Raw genomic sequence first — 25,385 nt, forward strand, 5'->3', positions numbered from 1 at the left:
CTGGGAAGGAGTCTTCCGTTCATATCCCATCACTTCAGTTCTATCCTAATTCACTGAGATCATCCTCATGCTCCAGGTTGTTTTAATGGGCATCCTTCCTATCTCAGTAATACTTCCTTCTCCAGAGAAATGCAATTTAGCAATTGAGAATTGCTAAATACATAGAAGCAGATTTGATTCAGAAAGTCCCCAAGTTGAGAATGACCGGACAAAGGGAGGGTGTTGGGGGCAAGTAGTATATAGAAGAACTTATTTTCTTATTTTCTCCTGGGCATCGCTTATGAGCACTACCAGAGAGAAGCTGTTGCCTTAGGTGGACCTGAGTAGAACAGTACAGCCGTTCCTCTGCATGCTTTGTTTTCCTTCAGAGTTAACTTTGCAATCTGAAGGTAACGGTAACTACTGAGTTAATAACTGCTGTTGAATTTGAATCTCCCACTGCCAGAAAGCAGAGAGAGGCAATTTGCCTGTTTTATTTTCCTGCACCTAGATCTCATTGTACAGCCCAAGGAGCACATGAAGCTAGTAATGCTGGTCCTCCAGAGCTCTCTGAATCTTAAACAGTGTGGTGGTTAAAGATTTGAGCCAGTCTGCTTATGGGCCTTTGCCTTTGAATTGTACCCTGCTTTTTTTTGTTGTTACTGTTTGTGTATCTTGTGAGCTAGTATCTCTCATTTCTAAAAACCATCTTGATTGTGTGAACTCAAGGACCAAGATTACCGGACCTGTCCCAAATACGTGAAGCCGAGCAAGCTCATTCGGCTAGGAGGAGTGCCTGAAACTGCCACAAAGGATGATGTAAGTGGGATGTTTTTCATCCAAAATTCATAGCAAAATTTTCAAAACTTCTATTGAGTGTTTCTAAATGTACCATTTTTAAGCCTGGTTAATGTAGTTCAGGTGGTCTGTCATTTTCCCCAGGGAAAATCCAGATTTAGAAGTCACTGCAATGTTATTTTTTATCTGATTATCGTGGGTTTTGGGGAGTCTGGAAGTGACGAGTTTTTCTTCAGTCATGTCTGGGGTGTTAGTGGGTAAAAGCCTTGCCTCCAGACTCTTTAACATGCCTTACTTCCAGCATTGCTTTATATATACCAAATATTGTTATTACTTTGTTATTCTATATTGGACTCAGAAGATGTGTAGTGTCCAAGTGCACTTGTTCATTCTTAGTTACTTGAACTTGCTTAAATGAGATCTTATAAAGATGGAAAAGACGTCTGCTGCTACTGCTGATTTTAGTAAAAAAAAAAATAAAAATCTAGGCTACAAGGCGATAGAAGTTTCCTTTCCAAAAGCTTCCACTTGAAATTAGGATTTTTTTTTTTCTTTTTGGCGGCAGTTGCAGACATGAGAACGCCTACACGTAACAGTTTTTGCTAGGGTTAGCTGTGATGATCAGAGCTGCTGAGGCTTGGTACTGGAGAACTCATGGCAGAAACTTTTATCTAATGGAGGATGGTAAGACTTGGAACAGTCACCCCGTGCCCTTTCATTTTCTTAAAGGCAGTAACTGGCTGGAACCAGCATGACAAACCTTTGCATGGTTGAATTTGGGTGTAAACGATGCTCGCTTATTTAAAGAAAACCCCAAAATGCTTCCCAAAACTGGAATAAACAGTTCTCAGGTACTGCAGGAACTTAATGGGGAAAATACGTCACTTTGTGACAGAGTTAACCTAGAAAGAGAAGTCGTCTTGAGGAAAGAGAACTGTATGTTAGCAAGTGCTTCGCTTTCTGAGATTTTATTTTGGAGACTGAAGTGGATCTTGGTTTTCCTGTAGATTCTCAACGCTTTCCGAGGGCCTGACGGGACACCTGTGAAGGACTTACGACTGAAAGATTACAGTTCAGGTGAGAATGCTTTTCCAGTGCTTCTGGTTTCGAGTTTACAAAAGGGTATTTTTCACTCTGATACTCACTTAGGCAGTTTGGTTAAAGTCTTTGGTGCCATAACTGCAGATATTTTCGAATGAAAATGCCCACTGAGTTTTGTAGTTTGTCCTCTTGTCTTCAAAACTGATGGCTGTTCTCACTGCTGCTTCAGAGGTAAAGCATGTGTCCTAGTGCCTCTAGATAGATGGAAGAGCAGTAGGAAAAACAGTAAGGCTGTTCTCATAGCCATCGGGAGTAAAGCCAACACTGACATGGGACAGCAGGTTAATTTCCAACCGATTTTTTATATCACTATTAAATCCTTTTGGATTGTTCTGCATCTTCTTTCTGACATGGTCTTACTGTGGAACATGTCCTGGGCAAATAGTGTTCTCAGGAAACCTGATACCTCCTAACATTTCTCCTTCAGTAACATGAAACTGTTACCCTTCTTAGATGTGAAGACAGGTTAAAAAAAAAAAGAAAAAGTAAGTTTTACAAACAAATATCCAAATACTGGGTCTGGATGTTCTTTGTCATTCAAAGAATGAAGTTTTGCTGTACTTCTGATCAGTGTGTATAGGATTCTGAAGAAAGAAATATTTTACAAGGCTGCTTTATGAGAGTTGTACTGGAACAAAGATGTGCGATGGTAGGAAATGTGGGGTGAGTCCTGGGGATTGGTTTGAATTATACTAGTAGGGAATACCTGGAAACTGGAGGGGACTGTCTGAAGTTACCTCTCCTGCTCTGATGATGCTGAACAGCTCCCCCTCTAAAGTGAATTTCTGTAATTTTCCAAAGAAAGGGAGAATGGCAGGGCTGTTTTCTGTGGGGTTTTTAATTATTTTTAAACCTAGGAAAGGCGAGGCTTCTACCTTCATGAGTGCTTTTTGTTTTTACCAGCATGGGTCACACACAAAGCAGCTGGAATTCCTGGTGTCAATACGTTATATAAAGGCTTCCTATGTGTTTAGTAGCTGAGGAGAGAAACTGGGGCAGCTGGGTATTTCTCAAGTATATTTTTGTTTCTGGAAGCTGTCAAAGGAGATTTCACAACCTTCTGGTGAACCTTTGAACTGAAGAACACCCCTGTGTCACATAATCTGGTCTGGCCCAACAAGCAGGGCTTAAGGGGTACAGTCAATCTTTCTTGCTTCCTCTCCTCTTTTCTAAGCATAGCACAGCGTGGCTGTCATCAGCTGCACAATGCTGACTGCAACCCAGTAATTGCAACATACTCGGTTTTTTACCCATGCTGATGTGATTTGTCAGGGTTGGTTTTTTTTTTTTTCTGAAATACATCACTTTTCAGTAATAAATCAACTTGAACAGGGAATCTCTTCGTAAGTCTCTTTTCATGTACGTTATTAGGACTTACTGCTCTCATTAGACAACTGTTGTCTCCTCCCTGTTCCTCATTTCAAAGGCTACTCAGGATGAGACAGAGTGGTTGAAGTTACATGCAGAAGCCGTAGTATCTGCTGGTGGTTGCATGTAATATAAGGGTTGCAGTTTTCTGCTGTCTCTAAAAGCTGCATTCTGTTTCAGTCTCAGTCTCAGCTGCAAAGTTGGGATTTTTTTAAGTTTTTCTGGCAATTTTGGGGAGGGAAAAAAATGAAGTTAAAATTAGTTCTTATTTTATGAGCTATTTAAAGCTGCTGTTTAACCCTGTCCAGTCAATGTCAGTAATTTAAGCAGTGTCACATTATTCTAGGTTACGTGGATACTACAAAGACTTTGGTTTGCATTATGTCCTGAGGCTGCAAATGCAGCTGCTAATTTAAACAGCTTTCTGATCCTTGTTACGCAAGATGGATATGTCTAGGACAATAAAAGCTTCCTGAATTGTGAAAACTTCTTCTTGAAATTGGGTAACTAGAAGCTGTAGTAAATTTAATCCAGCTTTTCACATTAGGTCATCCTATAGAGAAGTTTGTGAAATTGAATTCATATTAACTTCTGAAAAGCTAAGCCTGTTTGAAACTAGAGTCATGGGCCAAACAATGCTTTTAGGATGGGGTGTGTATGTAAATATTCATAAGAATTAAAAGCAAACTTGCTGGATTGCTGATGTCTCTCGGATACACCAGGGCCCGTTGGCTGCATGGCTGCATTGACGGCAGCCTGGCTCGGAGCGCATGCTAAGCCCGTCTGAGTGGGTTGTATATTTTTTGAGTGCTATCCAGAAGTGTTAAAGATAACATTAATCGTGAGTATGCGTGTTGAGTGTGTTTGAGAGAAGAATGCCTGCAGCTGTTGGAGAACAATAACAACCGTAACAAATAGCACGCAATTAACTCGAAATAAGTGCGGTTCGGATCAGTTTCACAAAAAGATAATGCTTATCATAAAGCTTATCTCAGCAGCTTCAACATGGTGATTCCACTGTATCATCTTTTGCAAGACTCTGTTTTGGGGGAAAATTTGTGGTTGATTTTTCTTGAAAAAAGCAGCTCAACTTCTTTATAAAGCCCTTTCTTTTTACATACTGTGTATTTGCTAGGGGAAGAGTATTTTCACTGAAGGCTGTGCTGAGCATGGAACACTGTTCTTAATATGCCTGGTGTCATTTTGGTACGCATTCAAGCTGTTTATTCCTTAGATTATTTTGTTTCTGAAGCCCACAGACTGAAATGGTGGCTAGATTTTTAAACAAGGTAGTGAAAGGAGAGACCTTAAGAAGAAGTATAGTAATTCTATTTAAATCAAAAAGGCAGATATTTTATGAATGTTGATAAAATGTCAAAGTCAGACTTTATAGTATTACCCTACACAACAGTAACTTGTAATTTCCATCAGTTAGATTATTTTTAATTGATGCCTGTATGTTCAGACTGAAAGCATCAGATCCGTTTGTGGTGGGCAGAGGGCTTCTTCCAACGCAACGTGTAAGCCTTGGCAGAAATAACTGTATTAGATTGTCGGCTTAACTTTCAGCTTGCATTTTCAAGTGTGTTTGGTCATGTCTGTTCAATTAATCATTACAAAGAATAAACCCTGAGGTGATAGTGGAATCTTCTCAAAGACCGTTGACTTTAGTCTGCAATATCTCCCAATGCCTCTTGCTGCCTCATGCGGAGGCAGCGCCATGGATGAACCGCCGTGTCGGCAGATACTAGCGGTGATGACTTCTCAGCAGCTCTCTGAGAAGGGGTTGTCGGTAACGGCTTGTGAGCTCCCCTTGTCCCATCTGAAGGTACTTGGCTCTGCTCGCTGGCGTCAAGGCTTTCATGTGGCTTTATGGTGCGGGCCTCCCTCTGTGGAGCTGTTAGCGCAGGGTGTAACAGCACCAGGCTACTTGTGGCACGGTGTCTGTCATTCTGCTGCTGCTGTCTGTGTGCCTGCGTTGGTGCGGACTGCCAGGAACTTGAAACCGATACCTCTTGACCTTCAAGGACTCTAACGTGAACGCACTTTGTCCTGGTTTTGATTTTGATCATATTTTAAACTTATCTCCTGCCTGATTGTCATCAAGCGTTATTTCCTGACTAATGTCAAACATGAGCAAAGTCTGAGATGTCTTGAGTGTCTGATGTGCACAGAACTCTTTGGCTGAACGCACGTGTATGCCCTGGAGAAGAAAACACACGGAGCTATCTTTATCTTAAAGAGCTGTTTATCATGAGTCGTTCACCCTTAAAAGATGCTGCAATGATGTCCAAGTAATAAGTGAAAACATGAAGCGTCTGAGCCTTCTGTTCAAATTATTCTCCTGGATACAGTCTGCGGTGGGACAAGCTTGGAATATGTGTTTTCCGGCCAGGATTCACGGTAGGGTTAGTACCAACAGTTGGGAAAAGCTGTTCAGGGAAAGTGAGCCTGAGAAATTGCTGGCAGCCCATGAGGCTTTTCTAGCTTGCTCTACAAGTCCATCTGGGGAAACCAAGAGGAATTTTTGCTGAGCTGGGAGAGCCTGGTGGAGAATGGACACACTGACCAAGATGGAGAGCGGCATGCGCAGAGAGCTTTGTGAAGCAGACCTGGAGGGACCAGGTGAGCTGGATTGCAATTAGAAGGAGCAGTGAGGTCTACCCCAGCTCCTTTATGTACCCTCTAAATTAGTGCAGCGCTTCAAAATTTGGGAGATTTGGGTTTGTTAACCGTCTTCTGACCCTTGTGAATACTTTTGAACCCTGGGTGAGGAGGGAATGCAGTGCTGCACCCCTGGGGAGCAAAGCACCTGTGGAGGTGGCATGTCTGGAGCAGGGAGGAGCTCTCTGAACAGCAGCAATGCTGGAGGCCAGAGGGATGGCCACTGGGATACAAGTGGCTGCTGCTAAAGAACATACATCCTCCTGTGGTGGAGGTACCTGCAGGAAATGTAGTGTAACCTAAACCCATGACTAGCCTAGCAGCTACTTAATGGCAGCTGCCTGCTCAGTTTTGAAAAGCTTTTGTTTAGCAAGTACTATTGGCACTAAAAATATTTTATTGCTTGCTTAGCCACCTTCTTGCACTAGCATTTATGTTTTGTTTCACTTCTCCACACCGGAGCCTTATGTGGTGCTTGGAACTGCCCCCCTTATCCCTGCCTTTGTTAAACTTAAACTGCCTTGGCCAAATGCTAGAAGAAACTGGATTATCTTGCTTGTTCTCACTAAGCTCTGCCATACTGGTGCCCTGTTAAATATTAATAAGCCCTTTAGATGAACCTTTAGAAGGTGGGGTTTTTTTTTGTTCCTTCATGTGCAGTCTATCCTGTGTATTGGAACAGTGAATCATTGGTTTCAGGAATATTTCAGGAAGCCTCTGAAATTTAAAATTGTGTTCTTTAGTGTTGCATTTTGCTAAAACTCATAATTTAAGGTCCAGAATGTTACCCTTCATGATGGAAAAATAGGTACAGATTTTTGAGTGGTGCACCTCTCCATGCTAGGGATAAGCCCTCCATTTTCCATGGCTGGAGTGCATCCTAGTGGGATCTCCTCTCCCTCAAAGCAGAGCTCCAGGCATGGATCTGCATTTGTCTGGCCCACATCTAACTGAGTTTTAACTCCCTCGCTGTAGCTGTAGGTGTGGATGGGGTTTAGTGATGCTTTTGGAGGTCAGAAGCGCTGGTGAAATACTGTGCTTGCCCCCAGGTCCTGCACGTGCCACAGATGCCGTTGTACTGCAGCCTTAGGTAGGGCTGGAGAGCTGAGCTGCTGCCCTGCATGGGGAGGGGATGTTTCTGGAAGTATGCAGCAGAACTGTGCTAAACTGAGACCTTTTCTTTCCTTTCAGGAGCGATGCAAGTGCCCTTGGGCAAACCCCTCTGAAGGGTGGATTTGTTGCCAGCTAGTGGCTTCCTCACAAAGAGGGCTTGGCACCAACCCTATGGAGTTTGATTAGGAGTAGGTCCAGCAAGGACTTACATTCTTTGGTTTGGTACAAAGAACATGCTATGGGTCGATGTGATTTGGCTCTAATACGCGCTGTGGCACAGAGGCACATCTTGCCTGTTGTGTTAATTATACAGAAGACAGCTTGGCTCACCATCAAGGCTGGTGCTGATGCACCACAGGAAGAACAATCTCCCGTTGCTGTATTTAGTGCCTTGCACGGTGAAGATTGTGTAGCCCACTCTACTGTGTCAGCCACAAATAAGGGCAGGCAGATCTCGTGCACTTGCTGAAAGCTGAAGTGATCCACGAGCTCACAAAGCTGCTGTAGCACACATGGAGCTTCCTCTTGAGGCGCGGCCAGATCACCCACTCATCACCAGAGTTCTCCAGTCTGGAGGGGCTCGCCTTTCAGAAGCTGGGGAGATATCTTCAGTGCTGATCTGCGTGAAGCAATTGATTCTTGTTTGTAGCTGGAATAGCCTGGTGAGGACTAAAAAAGCACTTAGTTGGAATTAGTCCATGGTCATTGACACCAGTCCTTGCCAGTTTTCCCAGTTGTGTGGGCAGTAAGCTTTTGGCTAGTCTTGCTTTCAGGGCAGTAGTGTGTTGTCTCTTGGAAGCATTCTTGCCCATCTTTCCTCACCTGTGATGTGCTGGCTTGGGAAATAGGAAGTACAAATCTGTTTTAAGTCAGTGTTTGTGATAGCGATCAGCCTTGGTTCAGGGTTATAAGGCTTGTTCAACAGAAAAGGCAACAAACTCATCCAGAAAACATGCTCACAGCCTTTCTGACATGCAGAATCCTTCTCTTCATAACCATTTTTACAAATGCGTTCACCCTTTTTGCATCCCTGGCACAAAACTTCAAGGCTTTTCCCAGTGTGCTGACGTTATTGCACTGATGGCTAAATGACAGATCATGTATCCTGGAGACCAGGTTCTCATGAGCAGCACTTTAAAACCAAGGTCCTGTCTGCAGCACCTTCCCATATATGCAGCTTCCAATCCTCTCGTGGAGTTTTGTGGTGTCCCAACCTTCCTTGGATTCCAAGTTTCTGTACAAATATAATGTAATACTTTGTCTTTAATAAAGCTAAGGTGTGTATGATTTAGTGTTGTGAGTTTTTCCCTTCTCCTGCTGCGCTGGTGTATCGTTCTCCTGGGCCGAGAAGGGTTGACAGCCGTCGGGGGCTCTGACCATCGTAGTTCCTGGGGCTGTCTGTGTCTGCCTCTGAGGGCATCTCAGGGCACGTCCTGTCTGGGTCTTGTACTCTTGGATGGATGGAAGAGGATGGACTGTAGCATTCTACCTTTCAGAATATAGCTGTGTTTCGTATCCTGTGGTTTCAGTGTCATTCTCTTATGCAGCGCTGTCATGAATGTGCGTGTAAGACTGTACTCTTCTACACAGAGGGACAGTACAAAGTGACAGGCCTTTTTCCAGCAGCCAGGTGTGGAAACGCTCAGCCTTTGAAAGGAATTGGGGATAGGGCTTTTTGCAGATTGTCCTGTTTAGTATTCAACAGCAAGCTTTTCTGGTACAGCTCTTCAGCTTTTAGTAGCTCTGAAGACCAATTTATCTGTGCAGTAAAGAGATCTGACAAATTTATGGATGCTCAGAATCCACCAGCTGGTGTTGAGAGAGTTCTCGGGTTTGGCTTCTGAGCTCGCGTTAGCATAGATAGATTGCCGCCGTTCCCTGCTGTGCTGCGGGGGTGCCCTCCGAGTTTTCAGCCTGTGCGGACAGCTTTATTGTCTGTGCTCACCATGGAAGGCACTGCGCTGTTGCCCATCCTCGCTGCAATGGCAGGACTCGCTGTGTAAGCACAGATACAGCCGCTACCGTGCGTGTTCAGGAGCTCCTGGCTTCTTGGAAGCATCGAGTGTATTATGCCTGCTAATAATAGTACGCTGTAATAACAGAGATACAGAGAAAGCCCTGTGTTTTCCAGTATTTTCTTGTGATGAGGTATTCACTCTTTAGTATAGATGAACTACATCTGCATCTTTCCTTGGAGGAAACAGAAAAACTTGTGCATGGGGTTGTGGGCATATTGCTGAAATCTCCCGTGGGTGAGGTAGGTCTTCCTGTCAGCCAAGGAATAGCAGATTGTCTGAGAAGAGTGTGCAAAATCCTGTCTCCACTCCCCAATCTGTGGAAGGGTGAGTGTGTGAGATTGCAGATTCTGTTAAAGGGTATGGAAGTCCTTCACAGTCTCTCCGTACTTTGTCGTAGTTGCCTTTGAAGCAGTAGAACTTTCTAACATGGATGAAAGTCTGCAGAGGGTTCCCCCAGCTGCAGTCTGCTCTGCGTGCTGTCTCAGGGGAGAGCAAGCAGCAACAATGTCCTTGCTTCAGCAGGCTGGCCATGGCTTTGCTTTAATGTGCCATCTCTAAGTGCTACAAGTGCCCAAAACTGCAAATGCTTTTCTTCTGTAGTCGTTCTGTCCCATCCTACAGAAAAAACCACAAGTGAAGTGTTACTGGGATGGTTGAGAAGCTCTCTGCCCGTGGAGAGTCGCCTCATCATCATCATCTTCTGCCCTCAGGCTGCTTGGCCCCAGCCGGCAGATGCAGGGACCTCCCCCAGTTCAGCATAGGGTCTTTTGGCAACCTGTTCTATGGAGTTACTTTAACGGGAGACCATCCTCTTACCTTCCAGGCCAGAGGAGAAAGAGTATTTTCATTTTGCACCACAGCAGATGGGTTTGAGAGCAGTTGTTTTTGAGAAGGCAGGTGACAGTTCACCATGGAGTTCAGGTTACCTAATGCCTTAAGCTTGTGGGGCGGGTGGTAAAGTGACTTACTGCGTGCTCATTCCTAGAATCAAGGAGCTGGATCACCTCTCAAACTGGATGCCTTTGTCATGCTGCCATCATGCCTTCTTTCCAAAAGTATCTTTGGTTTGGCATAGGCAGGGTTGGTGTTGTTACGTGATCTTTTCATTTGGCCTCCTAAAATTCCAGAGAGATATTTTTTTTTGATGTCTTCACACTGCTTACAGCATCTATCAGAACAGCACTATGGTTTTCCTTTATTTAGATCTTTGACATAACGAACTATCATGAAGTAACACATTACTATGCGTCAGTTGTTCAGTAGAAACTGTGCAAGTATGGAAACACATCTTATTTTAAATCCCAAGTCTTTGATCTTTTTATCTGAAGCCAAAGAACAGTAATTTTAAGTCAGGCTTTCAGGATTTTTAGCCAAATCATGGCATGCTAACAGGGACCTGCTATTTGTTGTCAAATATCACTTTGCTAAAACACATCTGTTCAGAGGCAAAATATTCCGTATTCAAATGTTTGCAGAGCAGCTTCCTGGAGCTCTAAATATGTTCTTACTCCTAAGTATTAAGCAATCGTGCCTATTTTCAGTGCAGAAGACAACTGAGCATGCTTTGGGAACATCCGTAAAGGACTGTGTATACATAGAAGCACTTAAGGGAAAACAGAAGTCTTCTGGATTTTATGTGCATGCTCTCCTTGTGTTCTCCTTTCACCTGTCGTATACAGCCTGTGGATCTGTCGGCTTGCACAGCTGAGATGTAGTTAAAAAAGGTATAAAAGTCCTTTTACACAGTTGACCTAAAACGTGAGAGGGAGGAGGTGAGGACATGCATGCTATATGGCTGTGCTAGGGCCAAAATCTGAATGAGTTCAAGTGTTGGAGGACTGTTCTCATTGGAAAGTTCCTTTGGACAGTGTGACTCTGCTGCAGCATGCTCAGAGGTTGTGTGGGGGAAATACTGATTTATTTCCTTTATCACGGTCTGTGTTGATCACATATACTTCTGCAAAACCAGAAAGCACTTCTTACTCCATTCTGCTTTTTTGTGGATCCCGAAACTGTAGTATTGTACTAATCAGTAATGATTAATTAACATACCAGTATTTATATCTTCCTGTGAAACCTTGCGTGTGAATTTAGGCCACCTTGAGTCAAAAAACCTCTATGCTGTAGTCTTCAGCAGTGATTTTGCTTTGCTGGTTTGATCACTTTGGTTTTCCACAGCAGTGGGTGTCTGAGAGCTCTTATTCACAGGGGATGTCAGCTTACCTCGGGGTGCCTGTTGAACCAATTCCTACCGTTGGGTGCCTGGCCCCATGCGTCTTTCAAAACACTCTGCTTCTGGTAACAGCAGCTGAATTGCTATGTTCTGACAAGCAAACTGCGTGAAGGCTTTGGAAATAAAAATATGCAAGCTCAGCAGCTGCTACACGAAGAGCTGAACCAGCCCTACGGATGAGGCAGGGAAGAGGCACAACAGTTGGTGGCAGGAGCCTCTCTAGCTACTCCCCCCTAAGAACCAGCCTCAAGTCAGTTGGTTTTGTTTCACGCATTGTGCTCTGGGTAATGTGATTATTGCAGATCGTGGAAAAATCAGCAAGCATTGCATTTTGAAGGTGCTCTGTAGCAGTGCCGTTGTTCCACAGGCCTCCACTTCAGTGGCCTTTCCATCATGGTCGGAAGTGGAAGGGTGCTTTGGTGGAGCTGGGGACAGAGCAGGGGTGCCGGACTGTCCAGGGCTGATGTTACTCTGTAGTTCTCGCATACTGAGCGCGCTAGTCGAATCTGTGCAAAGGGCTGGACCTGCAGATGGGGGAAAGCATCAAGCCCCCGCAGATCTTCACCAGGAGCTTGGAGCAGAGCAGCGGCTCCAGACTGCTCTCTCCTTGCATCGCTTCTTCGGTGCTGTCGGTGCAAGGACAGCTCGCAGTGGATTGCAGGAGGCTGTGTCCCTCTGCAGCCTGACCGCAAGAGCTGAACATCTGGCCTGAAGCTGCCAGCTGGGAGGATACGGGGCCACAGTTTCTGATTTTGGTTCGCATTGTGCATGTTCTGCAGCTATGCTTCTTAGAGGGATTGAGTTTGGTGGGGGAGGGCAGAGGTAAGAAAGTGCATGAGCAGAAGTGTGCTGGTCTTCCTCTTAACCGTCTCCACGTAGTGCTTGGAATGATTCTCTAGTGTACATTCCGCCACATGTCTCAGCTTTTGTATCTACGGATAACATTCAGCACTGCACTCTTAGTTGTGTCGTGCTGCATTGAATCCACGTCTGAACCACTTGTTCACTTCGCAAGGACTGGGCTGTAAACTGCCTCTCAGTGCGGAGCAAATAGAGTGGAAACGTGTGCAATCTAGCTTTCTGTCTGTCAGGAGACCCCCTGCTTCATATGCACGCAGAAATAAGATAGCGCTCTGATCCTAGCTTGCTGATTGCCGCAGCTTTCAAAAATCCTCTCTGTGAAGGGGAATCAGGAGCCTTTCATTCACGCAGCCCTCTTCTAAACAGGAGGGAGAGAAGTGACTTTTATAGAGTTCTGGATTTGAATAAGACTTTAAAATGTGCTGTGTGAGCCTGCACGCTGTGCCGTGAAGTAGCAGAGGTGTCTGCCCAGAATGCAAAACAGTCTCCCAGCAAGGGGCAGCACTGCTCCTGGAGATCCGCTCTCTTCTGCAGAGAGGACGACTGCTACATTTTCAAATGTGATTTAGCATGGCTGGAACTGCAGAGGATGGATGCTATGGGAACAGCTGGGTGGATTTGGCTCCGTCGATCCTGGCAGCTGAAACTGTACCTCTAGTTCCAGGTGCCCACTTCATGTAAGCATATCAAGTGGTTTTAGCTGCATTCCACCGCAGATGGCGTGCTGCTGGCCTGCATCTTTCACAGAGCTGAAAAGCACCCAGATTGATAAATTTCCCTCTAGTCTAATTATATTGACTCAAATAATGTGGGAAAGGGGAATGAATTCCTATGTGAGGTAGAGGAGCAGCTAGATTCAAATTGGAGACCTGTTATAATGGCAGATGTTTAAAGTCAGGATTGTGTCGTTAACAGTATGGAATGAGCTCCCAGAATATATATTAAAGAAAAAAAAATCAGGAGGGTTTGATGATGAAATAGTTTTGTGTGGCCTTGCCTCTGATGTGGTTAAGTACAAAGATGGTAAAGAAACAGAGAAGGAAAAATCAGAGAGTACAGCAAATGTTCTTTGGCGTAGGCTCAGGGGGACATGGGTGCTGTTTTCCAGCAGACTGGAATGCCTTGCCTGAAGGAAGTGTGCATGGAGTTACCTTCCCATGGCAGGTGAGGGGCTGAAGCAATAGGAACCAGATATGTACTTGGTTTGAAGGTACCACTGTTAAGATGAGCATCTTTAGGAGAGGAGACAAGCTCTTCACCAGGACATCTAGGTGCCTAGAATGGTACAATCCACATGCAGACCAGCTTTCCTCTTGCTCCTAACCGGCCAAAAAAGCAGCAGGAGGAGGGAATGAAGCATTTCCTCTCGTTGTTTGTCCATGTAGAAGCATGTCAGCCCATGATCATCTGGAAAATGCTGTTTTGGAGTGAGGTGACCTTGGTGTGTGAAGAGTGAGGTTGTGACTTGAGGTTGTTCCCCAGCGTTTTCAGTTCTTGGAGCTACTTTCGACATCAAGGATGACTCTTAGGATGGTCTTAGCTTCTGTAGCATTCACCCTGCACTTCACTGTGGGATGTCACATTTCAGTGCAGGTTGCTGGAGTACACAGTTGAATTGGTGGGTCCCTTCTGCCACTGACTGAGGTGATAGTTTTGCAAGCAGCGAGAAGTTTCTTGCCTCTAAACTTAAGCTCCCCCACCCTCTTGTTACATGCACAATAACATTTATACTGATATGAGAAATTTGGAGTTCACGTTCCTGCTCCGCTGCACTTTTTCCTAATACAAGGCATTGGACTTCAAAAGTAAGCAGGTGGTGAAGGAAAAATAGCAAGGGAATCATGTTAGTTCTTTCTGAAATATTGCCCAATTAGAATGCTGGCTATTCATGTAAAAAACATTTGCAGCAAGGTACTTCAAAATGATTTATCCACTTGCTTTGGAGAGCACTGCCTCCAAGGTAGCACAAAATGTGAAACTAGCAATGGAAAATCACTGTGCCTTTAAAAAAAAAAAGAAAAGCAATTATTTCTTGCCCTAAGGAAGGGTGTGCCTGTCACTGGGTTGTGTAAGGGGAAGTGGGAATACTGTACAATTAACATTCATGATAAACTGCACAGTTAATCATCATCCAGCTAGTCCCTGATTTCTTTCCTTTTCATTCTGGAGCAGAGGGGTGGTGGTTAGAGGGTTTGTCATTGGAGGGAAAGGGAAATTGAATATTTAATGTGGCTTTCTTTATGACAAGGCACTAACATGACTCCCGTCTGTATTTAAATGCTGTCCCCAGGTTACGACTATGGCTATGTCTGCGTGGAGTTTTCACTCTTGGAAGAGGCCATCGGATGCATGGAAGCCAACCAGGTTGCTTTAAACTTCGGTCAATGCTGCTAGAAGATTTTTAAATTTTTTTTTTTGGTGGGGTGGTGGAAAGGCAATGAGGTGTTGGTTTTTTTTTTTTGAACCATTCAAAGGAAGATCTCTTCTTGTATAATACACAACACTGTGGTTTAAATGTTGTTTCCAGAAACTTGTAAAAGGAAATGCCAGTGTGAAAGAGCTGCTGGACACCAAAGGGTCTGCCCTCCTCCCTAGTGTATGTCGGCACACTGGCTGGAGGCTGGGAGCTGACAGACTCCTAATGCAGGTTGTGGTCCCGATGCTTCTGTACTCCCACTGAAATCCAGTCGGAAAGAGCTCTGCTAGCATTAAATGCTTCCCCCGGCTGTGCGTGCACACATACACATGTGATGGTAGGTGAGGCCTCTGGTATGCAGCTCTGAGTCAACTAAGACTTGCACGCTCTACTTTTCCACGCACCTTGTCTGTGGGAGAGATTCTTAATTGTGCATCTCCCCCATATCTATCCTGTCCTGTGGCAAGCTGGAGCTGCAAACATGAGGACTACCCTATGTGCAGTTGCGCCTGGTAAATCTGAACATTTCCAGCCCTTAAGAGTGCAAAATGGCTTAAATCCCCAGTGAATATTTGTTAGGTAAAACATAGATTCGCATCTCACACCTCCCTCCCTGTGTCTTGGAACTGCAGGTGATGGATCACTCAAGAAAAACCACTAAACGATTGATCCTCCTTCCTTCACTACATCCCTTAAGTCTCTTCTCTGCTGCCTTCTTCCTCCTAATTTGCCTGAGTAAGAATCCACATCAATTATCTAAAGCCTTTTTACCTGAATCCCAAGTCTTGTTGTCATGGGAGGAGAGTCATGAGTCAGATTGAGCTGTGCATCTGCAAAAATGTACTTACAGTTAATGAGTCTTCACAGTTGGGGTTTCAAAGGTCCCACTAAGCGCCTGCATTTGCCTCTATTTTCAGTTACAGAGGTATTGCAACTTACAAAAATGTTTTACAGAAATAATTCTGTTGCTGGGAAAGAACCCGGCGCATTCCCACTGGGGTGGTGGTGGGAAGCACAGAGAGAGAAGGCTCCAGAATTAATTATTACTTTTACCATCAGTGACAACTTTTGTTTTCACTTCAGTGTTCCTACAATTCCCAATTTATTTTGTTGTCACCGGGGAATCTGTAATTATGTATGACACTCCTTTTAACCAAATGCCTCTCCATATTCTCTCCCCAATTCTCCTTACATGAATAATGTCTCTCTACATGAGAGCAATTCCCAAATACCTGGGAATTTGGGAATTTCTCTTTTTCCTGTTGTTGATGCCTGCTCTGCCCCTTCTCCCATTTGGAGCATCGCTATGCACTTGGTCAGGTGTTAGACTTGATCCGATTTGGTCCATCGCTACAGCAAAGAGCCTGGAAGCACCAGTGCTTAAACTGAACTGAGTGCCTAGAGGCGCCTGGTAAATCACTGTACTCACGTGAGGAGGGTCTGGCTGGCGTTCAGCTGCCGCTTACATTGACCCTCCCCAGCAACAGTTACAGCAGGCCTTCAGGCTGGATGATTTTTTGTTGTGTTTCCCTCCCAACATTTAGGCAGGGTGCTGCCAGAACCCCGTTAGTGGTAGCAGGTAACGGTCCCAGCCGTGCACTCTGCCTGGGACAGGTTAAAAACAGATAGGGTGTGAAGTCTTCTGATTTTTCTTCCTGCTATACATGGCATGTATACATAGAGGAAACCTGGAAGATGGAGTGGTTGGAGGGGATCATCTCCAAAGCCTGCATGTGCCAATCTTCACTGTGTTTTAGTAGAGCTACAGTAGTTTGTAATTAGTGAAGCAAGAAATGTGCTTTTTGGGGTGACCCAAGCTATATGAATTTGGTCAGGAGACTTGTAACCACTGGATTGCCCCACATGGGTTAGCTTCTCTAATTTGGTCTTGATTCAACATGAAAAAAAAAAAGGCCTTCTAATGATTGAAATTAAAAAAAAAAAAAAAAGTAGTAGTGGTAAGATTTGTATCTGACCTGCTGCAAGGGAGGGAGCTGATTTTTAAATTAAGTTCTCAGTAAAAGCCAAATAGAGATATTGAGAAAGGGAGTTATGCAATTCAGTTGTCCTTAGACAATAGATATCCCATTTTAATATCTTCCAGGATAGAGTTGTAAGATCATCTCCTTAGATTGAGAACTAATCTGGATTTTTACAAGCTGCAAAACCCAAAACCTGTGTTAGCTAAAACGTAGATTCTTTGATAGTTCAGTTATATTGAGAAGGTTGTCAGCTATCCCTGTCAAATTCCATTGCTTGTGAGAGCAGAAATAGCAAAACAGTGTCAGCCCACAGCGACATCCTAGCCCCTCACTAGTCAACCTGCCTCTTTCTCAGTCATCTGCAGGCTGGGAATAAATAGCTTTTGCAGAGGCAGCGGTTTTTTGTGCTGTTTAATGCCTGTTTAACTGCCCCTGCCTATAGAACAATTTGCTACATCCTTATATTGTATAATTCCTATATTGTGAAATCCTTTTATTTTACTCAGCACAGACCAGTACTCAATTCAGATCATTTCCAGATTTGCTAACTACAGATTTACCAGGTCCAACGCCATTCAGTAAGTCTAGCATGTGTATGTGACTGCTGAGATTTGAGGAGGCTTTCTACTGAGTACATCATGATAAGGAAACATCCATCTTCTACGTTGCCCTGATTTTGTAGGGGATTTTCATTCCACTTGTATTAATTGCCACAGCTAACATAATGAAAATACACCCCCCCCCCCCAATAATTGCTTTGCCTTGTTGATCGTTGCGTTGGCAATTTATTACAGCGCAAAGGTCCCATCTAACGTATGTGAAACGTGATGGGTTGCCGTTATCGCTAGCGCAGAGGTGTTGGGTGGCAGGTTTGGCCGAGCGAAGCACCAGCTCTCCGGCCGCCCGGGAGGCTCTTTGCCCCCCCCCATTCCCCCCCCCCCCCCGGTAGGGCAGGTGGGCTGGTGAGTTGTTTTGCAGAACCTGGGTGCAGCCCTTGTTGCAGCCTGATGGTTGTGATGCTCCTGTTGGTCTTTTGTTACAAGTTGGCTGTCATTTGACTTTTATGAGGAGACACCTCTTTTCTCTCTGTGATGAGCTGCTTTTCTGTTGGGGAGAGACTGGTATTTCGAATGGAAAATGGGGTTTCTGTTTCCTAAGTCATGTAGTTTCTCCTAAATAATCTTTCCCTCCTTTATTCTCATTTTTGAAAGGTTGTAGTGTAGTGTGGCACTTGTCTACTGCATTTTCTTTGCATTCAGGCTTGGTGTAGCTCCTGGTGTAGTAGTGTTCCTGTCTGGGGGCACCAGATTGGCTTCTTGGAGGCAGCTCTGGGGGGGGATGCATCCCATGGCTCTTGTTCTCCACGTGCATTGGGATCTCTGTGCGCTCCTCCTTCATCTGTAGAAGAAACACACATAAAAAGCTTGTATTGGGTGCGACAAAATCTGTCGGGGAAATGGAGTACTGTAGTGTATCATAAAGGCAGGTGAAGGAGGAGAAATGGATAGAGCCTGTCTCTGCTGCCCGGATATTTTTCTGTTTTCACTGAGATGGAGCTGGTTGTACATATGGAAGCAGAAGGGGTTTTTTAAGCTTAGGAGCAAATGATTAGTCTTGACCGACTATGTAGTATTGTCTCCAAATCCTCTCAGGCCTCAAACTTAGCAACACTGGCGGTGTGAATATTTCCTAGCTTTTGTTGCTAGTAACTAACATCTTTGTAATCCTTTCCTCCTGTTTCTTAAGAGGGCAAAAATGGGAGAGCTATAGCATGAACTTTTAAAAATACATACTTGGTAACTTATTGTGGAGGTCCTCCAGGCGTGTGCTGGACCAGTTGTTCCAAGACTCGCTCCCGTGCCTTCCTGCACTGAGGCCGGCACGTATCGGAGAGGTGTTTCCCCTGCAGCACTGTGCGATCATGGTTCAGCTTGCTGAGCGCAGTGATACCTCCATTCCCTGCTTGTTTCTTACTGGAGAGCGTCGGAGAGATTCTGACTGGATTTTTGTGGGTGCTCACTTTTCTTGAGCGCGTCCCACCACTGTGCAACTGGAAGCATCAGCTGGGCGTTTCTCCTGCTCAGAGCCCATCCCCTTTCCTCCGTTCACTGCAGTGCTTTTCTGCATTTAGCATGAGCATAGCTTCTCGTACAGATCAGACCTCACAGGCTTTTCACTGTAGCTGTTGGTGTTAAAATCTGCAGGATGCTTTGACAAACAGGCAAAGCCTAGGACTTTCTGTCCTGAAAGCATTTGCAGTAACCAGTCACACGTCTGTGTGACTTCCCAGTTAAATACAGAAGGAGCTTGTGGTTATCCTGAGAATGCATCTGCGCTGGTCACCTGTAGCCTTGGAGTATTTATTGAAGCCTGTGGTGCAAGGAGCGTGTTGCAATTTGTACGAGAAAATGTGTGTCCTAACATCAAAAATAATTTATTTCCTTTTGGTAGGATATATTGAGTTGTGGAATCTTGCATTTTTTTTCTAGAATCTGCAAAATGCCCCCTGTAATGGAAGATAACACCCTACTCAAGAATATTTTCACGGGCTGTCTGGTATCCATCATTTACTCACTTGACAACGTCACTCCATCTCTTTAGCTTTAACCTGCAGTTGAGGGTGGTGGTGACAAGCGAGCGTGTCCACAAAAGCACTGAAATCCCTTTGCACGTTAGGCCGAGTGCTGGAGATGGCCTTGCTTTCGGTACGTCCTCCTTGGATTATCAGTTCACATTATCTGCTGCTTTTCTTGTTGTATATTAGGTGTGTGAATTTTGCTCTGGTTGTGTCACTAAATTCATTTTCTTTTTCCCTGTTAAACCTGTCCTGTTTTTGACTGTGTGGATTTCTAGAATTACCTTGCGGAGTCTTCCACTTTGAGTGTGTTTATAAAGAGGGGAAAGGCTTGTATACCTAGGCGGTGTTTCTTCTATAAACATCCTAATGATTTGGGAAACGTGCACATTACGGAGTAATTTTTATGATCCAAATGGCCTATGGAAAGTTCCCTCTGTAGGCTACCTTGTAATCAGATGAGTGGGTTTCCAGGCAGCAGAGCTGATTGGGGTTTTTTTTGTGTCTGATTCAGTGTGTGACCTTGTCACTAGCTCACCCTGGTCTTACATCACTGAGGCTTAACGTGTTGAGCAACAATTTGTTCATACCCACTTGTGTCTCGCTAATCACTGCATTGTACCGTCATTTAATTGGAGTTGTAAGCCTCTGAGATCCATAGGGAAGTCTGCAGTGGGAGGCTCCTAGCGCTGGGCAGAGGTTTGCCTGTGAATAAGCAGTCGGATCTGCCTGCTATGACCCGTGACAGGGCTGGGTGTGTGGGTGTCCATGTGTATATCCTGCAGCGATGTTGTGATAAATGCACTGTCTGCTTTTCCGTTCGGAAGGACTGACTTCATCTCTGCGTGCTACAGAGACCTTCCTTGTGCAGGGAAGGGCGTCTTTTGTTATAAAACATAACTGCCAAAAGATTCTGGTACTGAAAATACTTCTCTGGACCTTCTTCTCTTCTGCCATCTCAACATCTTCTGTCATCTCAACTGTTCAAGCTGTGTGAATCTTCTTAGTCTCTCTTCCTTTGGCACAGGAGGTTGTAAGAGATCTTCTGCCAAAGACTTCACACGCTCTTCCTTCAGCCAGTGGTAGCTGCCCATCAACATGGTTTTTCTAGCCCTGCCCAGATAAAAACCCTACAACTTTCTTGGCAGCTCTGTCCTGCCTTGCCTTAGGAAGCAAGCCATGCTAACCAAAGTATTTTAAAATAAATGCGCTTTTAACTGGAAGAGTTGTGAAGCTTCATCTTCTTGCTCTACTTGTATGATCCCATCTTGCTGTGTCCACCTACCTCCCTGCTCTTATTCCAAAATCCTGTCCTCCTTTTTTAACTTCAGCCTCACCTTACTCGTGTGATGAGGATTGTATGCGTTTACTGCTCTGTGATGGGACTGTCCCAGAGGACAGCTGCTGGGTGAGCTGCTTGGAGCATGCAGCAGATGCATAAGCAGGACGTCTTAGTATCTCAGATTGCTGCTGGGGATGTGTGGCCCAGCAGGGTTATCTCAGGATTCAAATATTGCTGTATATTGCAGGATTATCTATTCTGTGTGCTGAAGTTCACTTGGGCTGGTTGTTTCATGGAAAGCATCCTTTCCTACTCTTCCCTAAAATGGAGCTGCTATCCTTTTGGCCCCTGAGCATTTATGTTCTGGTTATGGGTTTGTTGGGTTTTTTTGCTGGTCGACATTAACAAATCTGTGTGATGATGTATCTCTGAAATATGCCTTCTTTCCCTCTAGATCTCAAATACCTTGTTAATCGAGTTTTTCCTTGGTTGGGATAGATGTTCTATTTACAACGCCAGGAGCTTGAGCTGGCAAACGTTAAGAAATAATTGTGGTTTCCTGAAGTTTGTTTAAATAACTTGATCCATGAGTGTTGCCACCATAGGTGTCCGGTCCTCTCTGGCTGATTGATGGTACGATGTGATATACCAGTACCTGCATTGCATCACTCACTCCTGTTGGGTACCGCATGCCGCTGTGCAGCTTCCAAAGGTGCGTGGGGGTGGATTCTCCCTGCACTGACAGCTCACGGTGAGGAACCGCTGTTGGGCAGCTAGATCGATGGTCAGTTGTAAAAATAGGGAGTACTTGAAAACTTTTGCTTGTGAATATGAAGCGCAACGTGTACCACAGATAAATCTGCTCTCTGCCCCTTCCGTAGGGCTAAAGTTGAATTGCAGAGCACTCATTGGCAGAGCAACACAGAAATAGCTTTGTTTCAGTCATTGTCAACATGTGAAATGTTTTCCTGAGTGACGTGGCATCTGGCGCATTCATCCTTTGAATTCGTTTGTAGGTGAGATTTTGCCTTGAGCTAGAGAGGATTTGAAGTAGTCCTTGGATGCGTACACAGGATACAGATGCTACCCTGCTATCAGGTCCTCTCCTCCTAACTTGTTAATTGAACAGTTGTGTGACAACGAGGAAATCTTAGTCACAGATGCTACATAGAGGTGCAGTTTCACCTTAAAACGAAGAGCAATGTTTTACTGCTGGCTCTTATTCACAGATTGTATGTTTTTTCTTGTGTTTATATTCATGATTGGTTGATTTTTTTTATGAAGATCTGTAGAAACTCTAAATATATTCTTGTGTAACCATTTGGAAGGTGATTATCATTGTAGTATCAAAGGGCTTCAAAGGAGAATGGCGACTGAGCTGTAGGACAGATAGTGTGTTGTCACAATTGATAGATTGTGTACGTGGTCAGAAGGTGATTTTGGATTAAGATGTAAAATCCCTTGATCAAGCTCCTATACGAAAGTTAGTAGGACTTACGCCACTAATTTGCTTTGATGCTTTTGAAGTCATCCTTTAAGTAAACTGGTGACTAACAGAGCTGCAGATGCACTATCAGAAATTCCCTCTGTACTCTTGGAAGGGGACGGTGCTGATGGTCCAATTGAAGGTACTTAAAGGAGGCAGAGAGGAAAATGTCTGTATGAGTTTGGCTTACATGAATAAAGGCATCTCAGCTCACCATAACTTTCATTTCCATTTTCGTTTTCTATCACGGTTTTGCCATAATGGTTTGCACAAGAGCTGTCGTTGGGAAAGAGACAGCAGCCCTCAGCCCAATCCCAGCAACGTCGAGGGGAACATCAGATGTGTTTTACAAGCATATGAGCCAGATTATAGCAGTAAGACTCCATCTGGACTGTTTTGATAAGTGGGAGCACGCCAAAATGTTGTTGCAATTTTCACTTGATGAGTCGTTTTTGTTAGCTTCAGCATCAGAACTGTTCTTTCATGCTTTTATGCTATCTTGATAGCGATTCCTTTTTCCATTCCTTGGTGCACTGTTGATGTTGGATTGCTGGAACAGGAAGGTAAAAGGTTGAGTCTAAAGGCTGAAATAAAACGTCGAGTTGCACACTCCCAGGGGTTAAGGAAGGCAGAAGCTTTGTTTCCTTCCCAATAGTCAGACTGCTTGTCTGCAGAAACTTTTTTTTTTTGCGTAACTGTGGTTGTGACAGACAGTGAGAAAGAGCTGGAGTTCCCTTCAGATGTGGATTTTGGTCTGTTTTCTTCCCAGCTGGGTTGGTGTTGGACCTTTTTAATGTAAGTTGAGGAAGTCTGGGTACCTTGAATTGGGGTACGTTAAAAAAGACTACCTTAAATTTTGCCATTTTCTGCTTGGATTATGAGAATTGCACAAGGAAGAGGTTAAATTCAGATGTTTCATGTTTGAAGATGCAACATCAAAGCTATGGCAAACAGTCAGCAACTTTTCTTTGTGAATTTCTGTTGCCATTTGACTGTAACTGGGCTGTTAATGTTCTTGACTAGAAGTGAAACATGATTACAGTGGAAAACGGGGGCTGGCAAGCCTGAATCATTATCATTGTGTCATTATCCATCAGTCGCAGCCAACAAGGGAACAGGTACTTAACACAGAAAGACACACAGCTATTTTCCGCCCCATTCCCTTGCAAGCCACAGGACACTTTCAAGACTCTTATTAAAGCTTTAATACCTACAGAGATCATGCTGTATGCTACAGGACCAGCGATCAGGAGCATTGCTGTCATTCTGTGTCTGTGCAGGACAAGACAAGACGTTTGGTGGAAGAGCGCTGAGGGTGCTGACAGACAATAGCCCTCTGCCCTTCCGAGAACAGGCACAAACTTCCCCTGATCCTCTCTCGATTGAGTGAAGGAGACTTTCTTCTTGCATCATATCTGGTGACCTCTTTAACCCAGCATGTGTGAATGGGGCAGCAACTGAAAGGTCCTCAGTACCACTGTGCGACCAGTTTCTTTGTCTTTGGCTACAATTGCTCCCAGAAGAGGGCAATGGAGGGAAAATCCTGAAGCTGTTTTGTGCAAGGAGACACAGGAGGGACGTGGAAGGTTCTTCCTGGCTTCTGCAGCGACAGAAGCTGTATGACGTGCGGTTGACTCGTTGCAGCGAAGCGTCTGATGTAAAGTAGCATTCGGCCTTGAGGGTTGTTTTGCTGTGCTGTTGCACTGTGTGTACGTGTTGACAATACCAGATGTTGCATCCAAGTGTCCTCCTGCATCTCCATTGCTTCATGCCGCCTGTAAGTTTAGTTAGTTTTGTCTTCCACAGGATGAACCAACAGCTTCCAGAAGTAGATTCCCCAAAGGGCAGTGGTCTAAAATTGAGTGTGTCATGTGATGAATTAAATTTTTAATGAGGGTCAAAGCTATAAAGCTGTAAACATGAGATTTAAGTATTTAAATCTCTGAAACTATCTTCTTTAGAACAAGAGGAGGAAAGTAATTCTCCTGTTTTCATAGACAGCAGGGGAAATCTTAGTTTTTGTGATGTACAGTCCATGTCATAGCAGGAAATTAGCAATATTCAGATGGGCATCATGTACCAGATTTGAGCCAGGATGGCAGTAAAAGCCTAAGAAAACATTTGATGTACTCTTCCATCAAGGATCTCAGGAGCAGAGTTAACAGAGAAAATCATTTTAAGTCCTCAGAATCCCAAGATGTATTTTCATACACGTAAAATCAGGTTGAGAAGTCTTGCTAAGAAGCTGTTTCACGGTGCGAAGCTGTACATGAAAGATATGATGACTAAGGTATTTTACTGTTTATAGTCCTAGGTTTTTGAAGTCCTGATTGATTCTTCCCAACTTGTGATATCACTGGAGAAGAGATCTGAGGTGGTTTGGTTTTTTCCCCCCTGACAAGGCGTTCTGTGCCTGGTCCATGTGAGATTGATGTTTGTCCTCTACTACTGCTTCTCTGCCCATTGCACTAACTTAGCTGGTCTGGTTTTCTTCCTTCTGGTGTGTACTGGGCCCATCATTATATGTAAGAATTGAATTTCAAAATGACAGAGCACTTCTGAAACAGCAGGGAATCATGTTCTTTTCCTTCCTCGGTGTCCGGGTTATCATAGGAACTGATATGGAGCTGAGGTCAGCTAGCACGGCCTCGGAGCCTGGATATCCGCACAGGACAGTCACTGCTTCTGCCTCTTGCACCCTGATGAGGCACGAAGCTCCTTTCTTCGGCAGTTCTGGGAATTCACCAGGAAGGATGGATCTGGCTGTGCCTCTGGATGTTGTTGCCTGGATGAACGTCTTAAACCTCAGTGCCCTTGGAAAGAGGGAGCTGTTGGGTACTCTGGGGAAGCTGTGACACCCACTAGTGTTATATTGCACCCAAGGCAGGCTGGCAGGAGAAACTCATTTTCTTCCAAAGGGCTCAGATAGCTCTGTTCTCACGCTGTGCCAGGTTTCTTGGGCAAATACTGACCAAAGAGGTTTGTTTCCCAAATCACCTCCTAAGAAGATCTCCCTTAAGAGGCAGCACCTGCTCAGATGTAGAAATCGGTACAGGTGCCAGCCTGAAGATATGCCAACTGCCTCATGGTCCTGTCCAGGATCTGGATTTAGCCTTTGGACAGCCCACCTCAAAGGTCACGATGACGTCCTGGGAATCATCGTTGAGTCGGCACAGGTAAGTGTGGCACTGCTGGTGCATTTCCCTTTGGGAGTCAGTACCAGGCACCCACTTTAGCCGTTAACTGGGAATTTAGGGGTGTTGAGCAATGAAATCTCCAAGGACAAAACCCTCTTTTCATCCAGAGCTGCTCCCTCTTCCCAGGGTTTTTTAGGTCTTTTCCTTTCAGCAGAGAGGCTGTGCTGCAGGGAGCTTGCCAGTGAAGGCTCGGAGTGCTTGATTCGGTGGGTGCAGAAGTGAGTTCGGAGTCTGGGGGAGCCTCTGGACTGCTCTCTTCCCCCTTTACAGTTGGCGTCTTCTCAGCGAACATTTGCTGCTGCGCAGAACATC

At 44.7% G+C, this 25,385-nt stretch overlaps 1 protein-coding gene and 1 long non-coding RNA gene across 4 annotated transcripts in view; both read left to right on the plus strand.

The window, feature by feature from the left end:
• RBM6 (RNA binding motif protein 6) overlaps positions 1-25,385 on the plus strand; it is a 58,764-nt gene that overhangs the window by 8,531 nt on the left and 24,848 nt on the right. For all 3 annotated transcript variants that reach the window (XM_075762847.1, XM_075762848.1, XM_075762846.1), the window contains exons 4-6: positions 709-798; positions 1,785-1,854; positions 14,426-14,499. In XM_075762847.1, coding sequence (XP_075618962.1) covers positions 709-798; positions 1,785-1,854; positions 14,426-14,499 — 234 coding nt within the window. The remainder of the gene's footprint in view (positions 1-708; positions 799-1,784; positions 1,855-14,425; positions 14,500-25,385) is intronic.
• On the plus strand, positions 5,392-8,307 carry LOC142603267 (uncharacterized). The gene is made up of 2 exons (XR_012837151.1): positions 5,392-5,871; positions 7,102-8,307. It is a non-coding gene; the product is annotated as an uncharacterized LOC142603267 (long non-coding RNA).

This window comes from Balearica regulorum, chromosome 10, assembly GCF_011004875.1.
Source record: "Balearica regulorum gibbericeps isolate bBalReg1 chromosome 10, bBalReg1.pri, whole genome shotgun sequence".
Classification (NCBI taxonomy): Eukaryota; Metazoa; Chordata; class Aves; order Gruiformes; family Gruidae; genus Balearica; species Balearica regulorum.